Source organism: Zootoca vivipara, chromosome 17 (genome assembly GCF_963506605.1).
Source record: "Zootoca vivipara chromosome 17, rZooViv1.1, whole genome shotgun sequence".
NCBI classification, from domain to species: Eukaryota; Metazoa; Chordata; class Lepidosauria; order Squamata; family Lacertidae; genus Zootoca; species Zootoca vivipara.
This window is the reverse complement of record NC_083292.1, coordinates 4,206,378-4,222,979: the sequence shown is the minus strand read 5'-3', so window position 1 is coordinate 4,222,979 and position 16,602 is coordinate 4,206,378. Positions and strand designations below refer to the sequence as shown.

General features: G+C 42.8%; 1 protein-coding gene across 1 annotated transcript; it reads left to right on the top strand.

Moving 5' to 3' along the window:
• Nucleotides 1–5,846: 5,846 nt before the first annotated feature.
• Nucleotides 5,847–15,084, top strand: OGFOD2 (2-oxoglutarate and iron dependent oxygenase domain containing 2). Its single transcript, XM_035099193.2, has 7 exons — nt 5,847–6,008; nt 6,870–6,926; nt 7,958–8,068; nt 8,945–9,044; nt 10,527–10,651; nt 12,498–12,755; nt 14,796–15,084. The coding sequence occupies exons 1-7, from the start codon at nt 5,865–5,867 to the stop codon at nt 15,069–15,071; spliced, it is 1,071 nt and encodes a 356-aa protein (XP_034955084.1). The 5' UTR covers nt 5,847–5,864; the 3' UTR covers nt 15,072–15,084.
• The last annotated feature ends 1,518 nt before the right edge of the window (nt 15,085–16,602 follow it).

Genomic DNA, 16,602 nt, shown 5'->3' with positions numbered 1-16,602 from the left:
TCCATTAATCTATTCACAATGTCATGCTCTTCCAGAGGTTTTTGTAAGATTATTGGGCAGTTTCTCTGCCTACAAGATATTATCACAGATGCTTGGTTTACTTTTGCAGTTCTCAAAACTGAATTTGACTCAGCAGAGATCACATGCCTCTTCTTCACAGCAAAAATGTTCTAACATGAACAGAGTTGAGAAAAAAACCTCAATCCCATTGTTCTAAAAACCTATGAATACAGAATCAACTCCTTCAGTGCTAAGTTTCAAGAAGTTTAGTGAATAGAATAGAAACAATATTTTTCTGATTGTTTGGAGTGGAATAGATCTGCACAAGAAGAAAGTGAAACTAAGTGTGCGGAGGAAGGGGCAAGCAGACAAGCAGTACAAAATGAAAGTGAAACTTTTTGAGCACAATACAATACAGTACTGTACTGCACAGCCACAGACAGACAAGTCTTTGGATCCTTTTGTGTGTATGTCCTGAGGTTTATCACATTCTTTCCTTGTAGGAAAAAACCTACAATGGCAGCAGGCCATAAAAGAGACCCAGTTTGGCAATATTTTAATGAAGTTCCTTTACCTATCGGTAAGGCAGGCATGCGTGCAAAATGCAAACACTGCATCAAAGAAATGCAAGGCCTGGTGGCCCGAACGAGGCAACATCATGAAAAGTGCTGTGATGAAGATGACCAAAGGAACACATTTGAACAGGCAGGATCTTCAGGTTGGTAAACATTTTTATTGAATCATATTTCTAAAGACTGCCTTGAACTGTCATGTTTGAGCAAAATTATATTTCTTATCATTACTGCATGTTACTGCCATTTGGTACAGTTATGAAGAAAAGCAAATATTCCTTTTGGGGCAGTGCTGTGTACAATAAGCATGAATTGTATAAACAATAAAATAACAGCATTGCCTTTTCGTTTAGGGGAATTCATGGATTCTGGAAACTCTCCACCTTCAAAAAGATCACCATCCTCCTGTTCTACAGTTTCAGAGTTATCCATCCAGGATAGTGCTTCATTAGCATCATCATCATCAAACACCCACAGCCACATATCACTATCACCTAAAAGAAAGAAAGAAACCTTCCCTCCTGGGACCACCATAGATAAGTTTGTGATAAAAACTAGCAGACTAGAAAAAGAGTTAATTGATGAAAGAAAATTCCCAGTTTGTTTATGCCACGAACTCTTCTTTCCGTCTGACTGAGAACCCACATTTCATTAATATGGTTCAGTCACTGAGACCAGGATACAGTCCACCCAGTAGAGCAAGATGTTGCAGGGAAACTGCTGGATAAAGTGTATGACAGAGAAATGGAGCAATGTGCAACAGCTCTGGAGGGTAGAATTGTTAACCTAAGTATTGATGGGTGGAGTAATGTCCATAATGATCCTGTTGTACATGTTTGTATAACAACAGAAGAAGGGAAAGTCTTCCTTGCACAAACAATTGATACGTCAGGAAATGCACACACAGCAGAATACTTACAAGAAGTGGCAGTAAAAGCTATAATAACATGTGAACAAAAATTCAAATGTCTAGTACGCCGTTTGGTCACAGACAATGCCACAAATGTATCCAAGATGAGAAGAAATTTAGAAGAGCAGGAAGGGAATAAGCTAATAACATATGGTTGCAGTGCTCATTTGCTGCACCTCTTAGCCAAAGACTTAAGTGTTCCAGAAATAAAGACTAATGTTGTTGAAATTGCTAAATACTTCCGAAACAATCATTTTTCTGCAGCAGCTCTGAAAAGGATGGGTGGAACCAAGCTAACGCTCCCACAAGATGTTAGATGGAACTCTGTGGTGGACTGTTTTGAGCAGTACTGTATATCAAGAACTGATGACAGTTTGTGAACAAAATCAAGATAAACTAGATGGCACTGTCACGGCCAAAATCCTCAACATTGGGCTTAAGAGAAATGTTGAACATATGCTGAGCATCCTGAAACCCATCTCTGAAGCTTTAAACAAAATACAGAAAAATAGCTGTTTTATTGCTGATGCTGTTGAAATTTGGAAGGAACTGAGTGAATACTTAAAAACAGAACTACACATAGACAGAATTAAATTACAAGGCATTAAAAAAATGAATGGGACAAGTACTGTCTCCAGCTCATTTTTTGGCAAACATTGTCAATATCCAGTACCAGGGTCAAAACCTAAGTGCTGAGGAAGAGGAGTTAGCTATGACATGGGTATCCAGCAATCATTCATCTGTAATGCCAACTCTAATAAACTTCAAAGCTAAGGGGGAACCATTCAAGAAATATATGTTTGCTGAAGATATTTTAAAGAAAGTCACACCAGTGAACTGGTGGAAGTCACTTAAGCACTTGGATTTAGAGACTGTTCAAGTAATGATTTCACTTTTAACAGCAGTAGCTTCTTCTGCAGGCGTTGAAAGACTATTTTCTTCCTTTGGACTCATTCATTCTAAATTGAGAAATCGTTTAGGACCCGATAAAGCAGGAAAGCTTGTTTTTCTTTTCCAGATTATGAACAGAGAAGAAGATGAAGATGACGAGTGAGCTACAGAGGACAGTATTTAAGTTTTTCATGTGTAGGCTGGGCTGATAGTCTAAGTTTCTTAAAATATATATATTTTGTTTAGCCAAATTAGTTAACAAACATAGATGTTTGTTTAAGCAAATAACATATGCTGTAATGTTATTGTTTCAGTTGAATAAATCTATTTAAATTGTTATTATTAAGGTAATGATTATTTTTCTCCTTCCTAAGTACAACAGAAAAGTTGTCCAAATATGAATGATTAACCTATTAAACTGGGGATAAAAAAACTAATATGAAAAGTTGTTATTCTAAAAATCTTCATCTACTTGCATATTAAAGTTATACCAGAAAGAATTAGTCTTTATGTAGAAAACTATGATTTAAATCAAGCCTTACTGACTAGTGATTTAAATCGTGGTTTAAATCAGTTTGATTTAAATCAAATCCACGCTGCTTCCCTGGGCTCCAAAATTAGCCATAGAGGCTCTCCTTGTATGCCCACTAGTAAGGTCAGTTAAGCTAATGGACACAAGAGATGGACACATCTCTTGCGGAGGCTAGTTGGACGTACAGCACCTACCTTTTAAGGAATTAATCTCTTTCCTTTGCCAATTCTATTGAGGGAATTCAAAGCTGTTAAGGCTGCAATGCTAAACACGCTTACTGGGGAGTAAGCAAGCAAGCTCCATTGAGCCCAAGGGGAATTGCTTCCTAGTCAATGTGTGCAAAATTGTGTACACTTTGCAATTTCATGGAAAAGCAACTCATAAAACGTGCACAGTGACATCACGTTACAGTGGTTTTGAGTCACTGCATCTTTAGAGGTCCCCATTCCCTCATATTAAAGCCTTCAAGTGTAGAGAGAGGATGGTTGGTCAGGAAAGTAAATCCGCTTGGGAACCTGAATAGATTTGGAGAGTCTAGACTCAGTTTCAATAAAAAACTGGTCAGGAGTCATCCCTGCTGCTCGGGCAAAGCTGGACATTTTAAATGTCTCGAAACAGCTCTTTTTGAAAACAGCAGCCACCCAGTGACAGTCGCCTCGCTGTGGATATGCATGTAACAAAATCCTTGGTGGTGGGTTTTTTGTTTTGTTTTGGTCTTCTGCTCTGCCCACCCCACCCCCGCGTTACCTTCCACAATGAATTTCTGAGCGTAGCGCTTCAGGTTTTTCCTTTTGATGGAGCAGAAACTATGGGGGAAGCAGCCCTCGGACAGCAAGCGGAAGATGTCCTCGAATTTGCTGGTGGGGCTGCAGGATTCCACCACTTCCTCCTCGGCCACTTGCAAAGCAGAGTCCATGCTGGGGGCTGGGACATGTCCTGGGCACCAGCCCCACTTCAATCCTGGCTCGAGCCCACGGGCTCCTCTCAGCCGCAGGTCAGCCTGGTACCGGTAGTTCAGGGACTCAGTCCCCAAGCTGGGAAGGCAGCAAGCCGGACTTGTTTCAAGGAGACACAACGCATCCAAGCCGAGGCAAAACGAGAACGCTGCTAAAGGGACCGTCTGAAAACGCCGTCCTGTATCACAAGGCCTCTCGCTACCCTTGCCCATGCTGAAGCTGTGTTCAAGCGCCTCTTTCTCATATAATTGCAACGTTGGAAGGCATCCTGAGGGTCATCTAGTCCAGCCCCTGCAATACAGGAATCTCAACTAAAGCATCCGTGACAGATGGCCCTCCATCGTCCTCCTACATCCCACCTCCAACTTCATGGCGTATCTCCTCCACAGGCTCCTTTTCTGTAGGGCTGTGAGGTGCTTGGGGTAACTTCCCTTAGACAGATATTTGTAAACCTGTCTGTACATCTCCAGGGGCTCAGCCTGGATCCTTACCCCCCAGGGCTGTCGGGGATCCAGACACTCCTTCAGGAAACAAACGAACAAGTTAATTGTTTGCCACAGAGGAAAATGACGGAAGGTTGCCTGCTCCAAATGTTCAAATGCCCTCTGCACTTTCAACTCCTTAAATAAGGTTGCCAATCCATCCCTGTGCCTTTAACTGTTTCAGTGCATCTGAAGAAGTGTCAATGCACACAAAAGCTCATACCAATGGCAAACTTAGTTGGTCTCTAAGATGCTACTGTACTGGAAGGAATTTCTAAAAGCTGTATAACAGGCAGAGATCCAACAGGTACAGTTGTTCCCTACATGACAGGTGATAAAAGCTTTGCATGTTGCATTCAGCAGAAAAAGCCTAACAGATAACAAACAGTGGCAGCCCCTTCAAACCTCTTACTCAAGAGTAGTCTCGGACTAAGTGGAGCCTGCAAGCCTTTGTAGTTGCCACTACTCAGTGGTCTGCAGATCTTACTGCCCTTTCTGCATTGGAATGCCTGACTTGTAATTATCAGCCTTATCTGGATACGTGCTTGGACAAATTGGCTGCTTATAACTGATGAAATATTGTTAAAGTAGGCTGATGATGCTACCGCTGCTTAGCTGTTATGTTTGCAAATTAAAAATAAATTAAAAATAAATTAAAAATAAAAAATAAATTTGAAAGAAAGAAAGGGTAACCTCGATCAGATCAGGCTAAGGGGAAAGGGAATCCCCTTGCTGAAAAACAAGAGAGAATCTTGTGGTGCCTTTAACAAAAATTTTAAGGCATAAGCATTTCTGGAACACTACACTAAATGCCTGAAATGTTACCCTGAGATAGATATGCATATGGCTGGAGGGAAATGTTCTTTTGCTTCTAACTCTTAAATGTTTGCATGCTTGTACATTGCTCAGTGAAACTGACTATCACAATATGCGGTCATGGTCATTAGGTGGTTTTTAAAAGCGATAATTCAGCTGTCACAGGCCACCACAGCCATATGGAGCATAGCCATGTTCAGAGGCAGTGTCCTTCTGAGTGACAAGGAGAGCAACAAAAGAAAAAGAAGAGGCTTATTGCTTGACTGTGGCTTCCCAGTGGCAACGGGTCAGCCACTGAGGTAGACAAGTTGCTGGGCTATGTGGACTTCAGTTCTGATCTGGCAGAGCTCTTTTTAAATTCTTACTAGCCACATGACAGTATAGAAACGGAACCTCCATGTGCAGGCATAGCCTACCCCACAGTGGGGAACAAAACTGCTGTGGCATACGGCTCTATTGCCTCCATGTGCTGCCTGTGCGCCTTTTGAGAGCGCCCGATAGGCAACTGTGGGGAAACAGGCAGCTTGAGTATGGGGCGATGTAGTACTGTAGCAGGTTTCATTCATTATTCCTCCCTGTAGGTCTCAGTGTAATTTGTCGACGCTCCCTTACGGAGAGCTCTCGTTTCCTACCGGGGCGTTTTCGCCGACGGACCCGTTGCCCCTGGAGATTTGTTCCGCTCCCCTTCGAGGTCCGACTGGAATCATGGAGCCCAGCAGTATGGGGCTGAGGCCAGGGCCGTTCCTAGCCTGCGCCTGCTTCTTCACCGACAACCTGTTCGTGCCGCGGTATGGGCTTCACCTCCGCTACCACGGGGATCCAGAGCAGCTGCGGAGGGATTATGGACCGGTAAATACATAGCGCAGTGGACGTTTTCTGGAGAGCAGAGACTTTATACACGCGCACCCTCCTCTCCCATCGTTAATCCGGATTGGAATCAGTTCCCTACACACAACGAAAACCGGGGCGGGGAGATAGTAAGCTTATTACTGTACCTGACTTCTAACAGTGCAATACTAACCGTGTCTACTCAGAAGTAAGCCCTATTGGATCCAATGAGGCTTACTCCCAGGTACGTGGGGATAGGAGGGCAGTCTCCATTCGCACACTTTTTAGGGAGTAAATCCCTCTGATTCCAGTGAACTTTTTTCCTGACTAAAAAGTAAACACGTTTAGATTCGTACTGCAGAGCTGCTTACAGTTACTGTGTTTTAGAGTTTTAAAAAAAGTTCTCAGAATGAAGCAAATACAATTGCAAATACATATAAATAGTAAGCAACCCCCAATGTTGAAATGGGCATAGTAAAGAAATGTCTCCACAGGGCTTACTTCCAGGTTAAAAGAAATAGGAGAATTGGGCTTTAATCCTATAGGAAGTCCTATTGAGCTGAATGGGGTTTACTTCTGAATGAGAATACAAAGCCTTCTCCAACAGTGTTTAAGTGCAAAGAAGGGGTACACATCTGAGACTACTGTTGCTTTAATTTTATCCAGACTGGTGTGCCATTTAAAACAAAAAACAAAAAACCCTACTGTAACTGGAGAGGTACAGAAAGAGGTCTTGCCTCTGGCCTATGTGAGTCTTGTGGGTTAGTTTCAGGGACAGTCCCAGGCTTGTCTAGACTAGATCATTGGTGTGGAAGGACTGGGACTGTAATGTATAAAAAATGTGTGTCACACATACAAACTCAGCATCTCTCTATCCTACAGGTATTAAGACAACGAGGCTGCAGAAGCGTGGAAGAATTTGAGACAGTAATCCAAGAGGTACTGTGCCTGGCTTTAAAATTCACACAAATGCATAGCTGCCAAGTTATCCCTTTTTTCAAGGGATTTTCCCTTATGCTGAATAGGCTTCCTCACGAGAAAAGGGAAAACTTGGCAGCTATGTACAAATGTGTAATGGCGGCAGGGGGAGAGCTGCTGCTTCTGGCCCCAGGTAGTTGGTGATGCAGGTCGGGTTTTCAGCTCTTCTCTCCAGAGGAAGTTGGTAAGAACAGTTACGTATGGTCTCAGGCTTGGCTTTGTAGTAAATATGTCAACAGCCAGAGACAGCCTTTGCGTTGATATGCAGAATATTCCAGTGACATAATCCGGGTTTCAGAGCACTCTGTGGGCTGCAATCCTGTACACAGGGACCTGATGAACTTCTATATAACTCGTAGGGTTTGCTACTGAATAAAAGCGCATAGAGGTGGGCTAAACATATATGAATAATATTTGATTACACAGCCCTGGCATTTCTGTTGCTTAAATATGGAGCCTGGACCTATCCACCCAAACATGGTGAAGATACTGAATCAAACCTTTGGTCCACCTAACTCCCTACTGTCTACACCAGAGGTTCAGAACCCATAGCCTGGGGGCTGAAACTGGCACCCTACGCCTCTCTATCTGCCCCTTGGTGCACTCCCAGTGCTATACTCCCTCTCCTAGCCTGCTCCACACCCTCCTCAAGTGCTTTTGTCTGGCTGTCGAGTTTCTTTCAACTGTGATAATTCCTCTTGCTAGCATAGATGGAAAGATGTATACTATATTATGTAAACCTCTGACTTTTGCATGGCTGGAATGCAGCTTCTTGTATGATTTGCACCGACTTCTCCACTAATTTTTTGCTTCTGGTCCTGCCCATGACTGATATGTGGTCTCAGGAAGGTTGTCCATGGGCTGAAAAAGGTTCCACTCCCCACCTCTGGTTTACATTGACCGACTAGGCATTGAGCATAGAACTATTTGTGTATAAATCAGGTATTCTACACTGAGTTACAGCCTTTCAGCTTCAGAATGAATTTTCCTAGGTTGAAAAAGAAGTCCAGAGGAGAAAGGAATTAGAGCACCGCTCTAGGGAAAGGAAAGCAATAATTTCCCAGAACTACAAGCCAAAGCATCCACAACTGTATACTTTACAGGTAAATAACTTGTTTCTTCTATTTGCATGCAAGTCCATAGCTAGAGATAGTTTAGAAATGGCCTCTACTCTGGTGACATTTCCATACAACAGTTTAGCAGTAGGATGGAGTCTGTACTCCTGCAAGTTGGTGCAGACTTGAAGATGGTAAGCTATCACTGGATAAAATGGGACCTGCATACTCTCTACACACTGGCTAATGTTGGTGCTGATATACTGTGGTTAATGGGGCACAGTTAATGGAGAGGGGTAAATTTTGATTTAATATTTGTATGCTGCTTTTTCAGTAGCAAGGTTTATTCTCAATCCAGCTTAAAATGACAACAAAACTTTGAGGGGGGAAAAATCACACTAAGGCTAATATATCAGCAAAGCAAAACCAAAACAGTTCAGCAAAGAAAAAAAACCAGTGCAGTTCAGTAGAAACACAACAGTTCAGAATTGTTCATTAGAAATAGTTGCTGAGTAGCAGCCCATTATCAGCTGACAACATTCCTCTGGGAAGGGGCTTCCTCACTGGGGGGTTGACAAGACTCTGCCTGTACTTTTAGCAGCACAAATAAGAAAAATACCTCTCTGCCACGAGAGTTGTCCAAAAGCAATTCTTCTACAAGGCACACAGTGCTAATCTTACTCAGCCCTCCATGGAACTTGCTCCCCCTTTTGGAAATTTGTCCTGGGCGGGTAGAGTGTCATGTAAAGAGAGGTGCACACCTTTGCAAACCCCTCATAGTTAATTCTGCGCCAGTTGCCATTTTTCACTCTGTCCAAGAACAAACTTAAAGTTGAAGCACATTAAAAACAGGTTAAATAGAAGTAGCTTGTGTGTGTGTGAAAATAATTTTTTTCCCACCCTCCTCTCCTCTTCCAATGCTAGGAATCATTTCTTGCACCAGAATTTTTAGAAACAGTCAGATACTGCGCATCCAAAGGTGCTGATCTTCAAGGCCTCTTGGACCGTGTGGAATCTATATCAGGTGGGGAGACTGGGCTAATTTATCAGAAATATGTGTTGCCCATATTAATTATTTTTAAAATATAGGTTCAGCATATGCACATTATGTATTCTTGGAGGGAATTAGTGGTATACATATTACCTTCATGTTTAAAAATATGCCCAGAAGGTACTGGCTTTTAAAAGGCCGTTTCCTACTCTGCAAAAGGAAATGTAGTAAATTTATTGCGGCCATTGGCCCATATCAAAACAGCAATTCAACATAAAACAGCCAAAGCAATACAAATTTTACAATTTAGGCAATACCAGTTTAACAACCATTAATAATCAATTGAGATCAATAAAAGTACTCCATATATTGAATAAAATAATCTATCTAAAACTTGGTTTAGATCTATCAGATAATTTTAATTTACAGCGTAGTTTTAATTCCTCTCAGTAATTATTAGTTTTAATTGGACTATCAAAAATCGTGCAGTGATCCGCTTCTCTTTTTATGAAATAAGACATTAATCAGGAATCTAGCGACCGTAAGGGATCTGCTCGGTTCCTCATCATTCAATAAATAAATTAATTTGGTTTCCTGCGTCTCATCAGCAATTCTCGATAAAAGTGGATACAGAAATCTGAACCGAGCAGCCGAATGAACTGGGCAACCAAAAAGTATGTGGTGTAGAGATTCTACAGAGCCACTGTTACAGTCGCATAGAAGGGAAATCTGCAAAGGAAATGACTGCATGACCCATGTTGTCTAAGTGGCCTCTTTGGTTTTGGTTTCAAAAGATGCAGGAGATTTTATTTTAATGGTTTTTACTTCAGAAGGTTCCGATTCTGAAAATGTTGCAAATACCAACATGGTCTGTCTCCACAGTTGGGGGTAGCATATCTCTGAGTGCCAGTTGCTGGAGATTACTGTTGCATTCAGCTTCCCATACATTTGCTTGTCCACTGTGAGAACAGAATGCTCAATTAGATGGGCTCCAGCGGAGCTCTTCTTCTTATGCTCTGCTCTTCTTAACATAGATGATCTAGTCCAGCGCACTCTGTTTTGACTGGCAAAGGCTCTACACAGTCCTGGGCAAAGTCTTCCCCAGACTTTCTAATTATAATAATTTTAACCAGTGTTTTTCATCTAGGAAAAATGCTGCTGGTATCCACCATGAAGTTGTTACAATCAGTGCTACACTTTTAACCAGTGGTTTTCTTCTAGAAAAATGGTGCTGGTGCCTTGAGTACTCTCAGAAAAAAGCACTGGTTTTAACCAGAGATGTCAGGATTTGGACCTGGGTCCTTCTGCATGCAAAACATGGTCTCTGCCACTGAGCTCAGGCCCCTACCCATTAAAGAAGAACAGAGAACCAGCTTTTCTTTGCACTTACAAAACCCCTACCACCACCTTTCCCATTCTGGTCGCTAGAAGGAGATTCTCTTCCACTACAGGTGATTAAGCAAGTGGCTATGTTCTATCTTCTTCCGATTTTATTTTCCATCTTCCCCACAACAGATAAGAGAATCTACCGACTGCCAGTGTTTGCCAAGGAATTCTGTCAAGCTTTCATTGAGGAGCTAGAGAACTTTGAACAATCTGAGCTACCCAAAGGGAGGCCCAACTCTATGAATAATTATGGGGTAAGAGTCACTATTTAGGATTGTACTGTTAGACAAGTTACTTTCTCTTGAGAATCCCCCCCCTCTGTAGTAATGGGGTTAATAGCAGTTACAGTCTTATAGTATAGATCCCTGTATAATCAAGTAGTTTGAGCTAGGTGAGAAGAAGGAACCTTGTTTCATGCCTGGTGGACTTGCGAAAAATCTAAGGCATGTTGTCGTTTAGTCATGTCCGACTCTTCGTGACCCCATGGACCAGAGCACGCCAGGCACTCCTGTCTTCCACTGCCTCCCACAGTTTGGTCAAACTCATGTTCGTAGCTTCAAGAACACTGTCCAGGCATCTCGTCCTCTGTCGTCCCCTTCTCCTAGCGCCCTCAATCTTTCCCAACATCAGGGTCTTTTCCAAGCATTCTTCTCTTCTCATGAAGTGGCCAAAGTATTGGAGCCTCAGCTTCACGATCTGTCCTTCCAGTGGGGTATGATTCATGAAGAACTTTAGCACTTTTTAAAGTGCTAAAAGTTTATTTACAAAAGAAACCAGAGGCATATCTACTAGGTCTGATGGGGACGGATATTCTGCTAAATAAGAAAGAAATTTTCTTATATGCCACAGCAGCTGCCAGGATTGTATTTGCCAGTATATGGAAGAGCAAGACAATACCTTCAAAAGCCTACTGGCTATACAATGACAATTATATACCAGTATAATTATAATTATAATTATAATTATAATTATAATATAATATAATATAATATACCAATGACAAACTTAGTTGGTCTCTAAGGTGCTACTGGAAGGATTTTTTTTTATTTTGTTTCGACTACACCAGACCAACACAGCTAACCTACCTGTGGCTATACAAACTAAGTGAATTCATGAAAATGGCAAAGCTAACTGCTTACGTCAAAAACTTAGAGACAAGAATTGCAATGTTTTGAAGAATATATGGATAAACACTGTCCCAAAAAGAACATGCTGATATGCTTAGTTAGATTAAAAGAGTAAAGTGAAACAAAAATAATTAATAAAACATGTTAGAACCAAAATAAAAGGTAATACCTTAAAAGATTGCAATGTATACCATCCAATCTAACATATACGGAAGTCAAGATGGGGTGAAGGGAAGTTGGGGAGGAGGTGATGGGTTGTCATGGGGTTGGGTTCAATTATTATATGTGTAAGTTGTACTTTACTTTTTGTTTGTCTATGTATTTCTTTTTTTGGGCATTCTGCACATTCTAACTAAAAACAAAAAAACAAAGTGCTAAGGTTATTATTATGCTTACCTAGACTCACCCCATATTATAATTATATATTATTACCATTATATTATTATTTATTAAAATTGTACACTGCTCTTCAGCCATAGATCTCAGGGCGGTTCACAACTGCAATATAAAAGACACAAACACATAATAAAAATAAGAACAAAAACAGGCCAATAATCCCCCCTCCCACAACACATTTAAAAAGGCAGTGGAACCAGGTTCTATTCCTCTGCTGGGATAGTTAAATCAGTAGAGCATGAGACCCTTAATCTTAGGGTTGTGGGTTCAAACCCCATGCTGGGCAAACTATTCCTGCATTGCAGAGGGTTGGATTAGATGCCCCTTGTGGTTCCTTCCAATTCTACGATTCTATGATTTGTTGATCTTAATGTCCTAACTGGGCAAGGAAGCAAATCTTTACTATCCAAATTGAGAGAATGCAGCATGTTAGAAAATGGAGGACAGTTGTTAGCCATCGCAAGAACTTGACCACTGCAAAATGCCCTGACCCTTCTGCTAAAAAATATTCATTTTGCATTCTGTTTGGTTTCCCTTTAACTCTTTCTCTTGCATGTTCATATACCACCCACTGCAGGTTCTCTTAAACGAACTTGGGTTGGATGAAACTTTCATCACCTCTCTGCGTGAAAAATACCTACAGCCCCTCACAGCTTTGCTTTACCCGGACTGTGGGGGAGGCTGTTTGGACAGCCATAAGGCCTTTGTGGTGAAATACGCTTTGCAGGAAGACCTGGATTTGAGTTCCCACTACGACAATGCGGAAGTGACTCTCAACATTTCCCTGGGGAAAGAGTTCACCGAGGGCAACCTCTATTTCGCTGAATTCAGAAAGGTGCCTCTTCTTTTAATGGCTCACTTTCACTTTTATTATGCCTATTATTTTACAGAATTTGTAAGAAACATATGCAGTTCACGGCCACAAGATGTGTTGATGACTTGAAACAGAAAAGATGGGGGGTAAACCAGTGTGTTGGACCCCAACTCTCATAATCCCTGATAACTGCCTGGGAGTTGGATGGGAGGTCGATTCCAAGAATACCCAGATTGCACCATGTTGGCTATGCACAGACCCATGATAGTTACATGGAACTTCCCTGTATAGCGGCAGTATAATAACTCTGCTTATTGGCTGCTGGGGTGAAACAACAGAGAAAGCCTGCTGCCTCCCCCGCCTGCCCTGCTTGGTCCCTATTGAATAAGTAATGCAGAACTCAGTAGACTTTGGTCTAAGGTTCCATTTAATCCAATGGCGAGGAATGTGTGGCCCTCTGGATGTTGCTGAATTCATTCATCCCTGACCATCCCTGGGGCTGATGAACTTTGGGATAACCAGGTCTTTTCAAAAACACTTAAGCCATCTGCCATATCCACAGCTTGCAGCGGTGAGTTTCTAATGTCAAAAGATGTGCCGTGTGAAGGAATCCTTCTATTTGTCCAATATGCATTTATCCAAAGCAGTCTCATTTTACTGGACCATCATGAGTCGCAGAGGTAGCTGCTAACAGGCAGTGGCCTGGAAGAGAGCCCTCTCTGTGGCAGCCCCTAAGTCAGTGGTGTCCAAACTTCTTTCAAGAGGGCCAGATTTGATGAAGTGAAGGGTCGTGAGGGCCGACCAAACGTACAACCAAAGTTGTTAACCTTTTTTTAAGGATTGAAGTTGTTGAGGTTTTTTAAGGATTTTACCCCACCGGTCGGTTTAATCTGGCCCCTGTGGCAGTTTATTTCCTGGGGTAAAATCCAAAAAATGAAAGCAAGCCTTATCTTTGCACAGGAAACTGTTCAAGGAATGACATGCAGAGAGAAAGCACCAAACCCAATCGAACCTATTAAGAAATAGATTGTCCAACCCCCTGGAATGCAGGAAACTCTGCTGAAATTTAGGAAACGTTTGTATTTCTGCATGTGTTTATAGTATCCATATTGCTATCCAGAATACTCGAAATGGGGGGGGGGCTCAGCTGCACACCCACCTCCCTTCATTTTTTTGGGGGGGGGGATGCCTCTCTGCCCAGCAGCTTTTCTGCCTGCTATCTCCACTTGGCATCATCCCACTGGAATTGCATCCTCCTCCAGCCACCCCACCCCCCAAGCTTGCTGCACCCCAAGGTGTTTTGCACTCACCTGGACCCTTGCAGGGAAAGGGGTGGGGCACAATGGGAAGGGGCGGGGCTGCTTAAACCACGCCCCTTTTCCAACGGAAGCAGCATGGGGGGGTCAGTATCCAGCACACCCTTCTCTGCTTCTCTTGAACTCTTTTAACCTGTGAAACTCCCTCCGCAGAGAAGCACTGTGCCTTCATTATAAAGCATTCAGGAAGTTCTGAAGATGCACCTCTTTACCCCCCTGGCGTTTGACACCCGAAATGTGCATTTTTGTAATTTAAAGCTGTTTTAAACTGTTTGCAATATTGTGCCTTCATTGCTGTAACTTGCCCTGGGACCTTTGGGTGAAGGGCAGGTAATAAAAATTCAGCTACTTCTACTACTACTTGTATGTATGTGGTGTTAAGGAGACTACTGCTGGTCTGGATTGTCTTGAAGGGGAGAATGGCTGGACTTCAGCCAACTGAAAAACATGAAAGGGTTATAATAAGCTCAGTCAGACAGTTCCCCAAGTACAGTACTAAATATGCTGCATTGATCACCTGATTTATAAAAGTGTGAATGTTGCAACTGGAGCTGTTTGACAGTGGAATGGACTCCCTTGGAAGGTGGTGGGTTCCAAGCAGAGGTTAGATGGCCATCTGTTATAATGCTTTATTTGCGATTCCTGCATTGCAGGGGTTGGAGTAGATGACCCTCAGAGTCCCAACTCTTCAGTTCTATGATTCTAAATAATAATAACATGGTGATCTTTCTTGTTCCTTTTCAAGGACACCAACCCGGTGCCAAAGTACATCGAAGTTGAACATGTCCCCTTATATGGCTTGTTCCACCGGGGAGGACAAATTCACGGGGCGCTGCCTATCGCCTCTGGGGAGCGCTGGAACCTGATTATCTGGATGCGATCGTCCTTTGTCCGGAATCATCTTTGCCCCATGTGCAACAGAGAGCCTGAATTGGTGCAGGCAGAGGGATTTGGAGATGGCTTCACCAGGAGTTCTGAAAATGTACAGCCTGAGACTGTGGATGTGTGCTCCTTAACATAGTGGGGTGATGTGCGGCAAATCCTGTGCCTTGATTTCAGTGAAGACATTGCTAGAGTGGCTGATAACAATACTGGCAGTGGCCCCCAAGCTGTTTTCTGTTGGCCAAGCTGAGAGAATGTGTCATACATTAAAGCATTGAACACACTCTGAAAAGGTAACTGAAAAGGTTATGCAGAAGCAGATGCCACAACAGCTAATCAAAACGCTATGGTTGTGATCACAGATTGTAAAAATCAGCATTTATCCCTAAAAGACAGGTGGCTATATTGCAGTAAGGGTGGCACACAGCAGGTATTTGTCAACAGGAGCAGGAGAGCAAATCTGGGCCTGGCTACCATATTGTCAAGCCTACATGGAGGCTTACTCCTATAGATGTGACTTCCTCCCCTCCTCTGAGGCTAGGCAGAGTCAACCTAACCATGGGAGTGAGGGGCATTCTTGTATGGTGGACTTGACTTGTGGACTTATCTAAAAACGTGGCAGTTTCAAAAAGGCAGGAGCCAATTTTATTATCCTTCTAACCAGGCTGTGATTTTCCTGTCTGAACCATTGTAATGCAGTTGTCACCACTGCTAAAGCAAACAAAGCTACCCTTTTAGGGAGGACTTTTTCTGTTTTTGAAAGTAGGCCCTACAGCTCTGCATCCCCTTTTTATCCACCCGAGTCATGCAAGCTGAAACACAGGCAAAAATCACGAGGCCTCTTCTGTTTTGCACATAAAAACCAGCAGCTGCCGGCTGCATTGCCTTAGTTTTCTGTAGCTTAAAGAATAAGAAAAAGCAGGTGGCAGTTCAGACAGAGAAAGGTGAATTGGCAATAGTGTTGAGAGTAGCAAGAAGGATCTCGATTGGCTGGGTGGTTGTTCCAACTGCTGCAATCACCGAGAGACTTCTTCCAGCCTTGCATCAGTGCCAACTACATGAAATAAAAAGTGGGACTGTGGCTAGCGCAAACAGACCTACAGACTACAGGTTGCTGACTAGGCAGATGATGCCAACTTACTTTGCTTGCCAATTATGCTGGAGCTAAATTCCTGATGGGCAATTCATTTTGTATGTGCCATCTTTTGGAGGGGCTCATGTTAGACAAGATGCAGGCAGCAACAAGCGCTGGAAGTGCAAAATGGGAAAGCCCTTACGGAAGCCTATTATGTGCATGGTGAGAAAGGGAGTTAAGGAGCTCTTTGTTGGGTTCCAGGGAAAGGTGGTTCCAGGGGGTGCATTGTAGCCAACAGTCCCACCCGGAAACCAATGTCCCCACTGTGGAAGGACGTGCGGATCCAGAATTGGCCTCCACAGTCACTTACGGACTCCTTGTTGAAACCGTAGTTATGGAAGACAATCTTACTCAGCTACGAGTGATCGCCAAAGAAGAAGAAGACATGAGGATTGGAACCCATGCTAGATGTCTTGTGTGACTTACAGTTGACAGCCACCATGTGGAAGGATCAGTTGGACAGTGTTCTGGAAGCTACCAACATGAGTCTGACCAAACTGCGGGAGGCAGTGGAAGACAGGAGTGCCTGGCATGC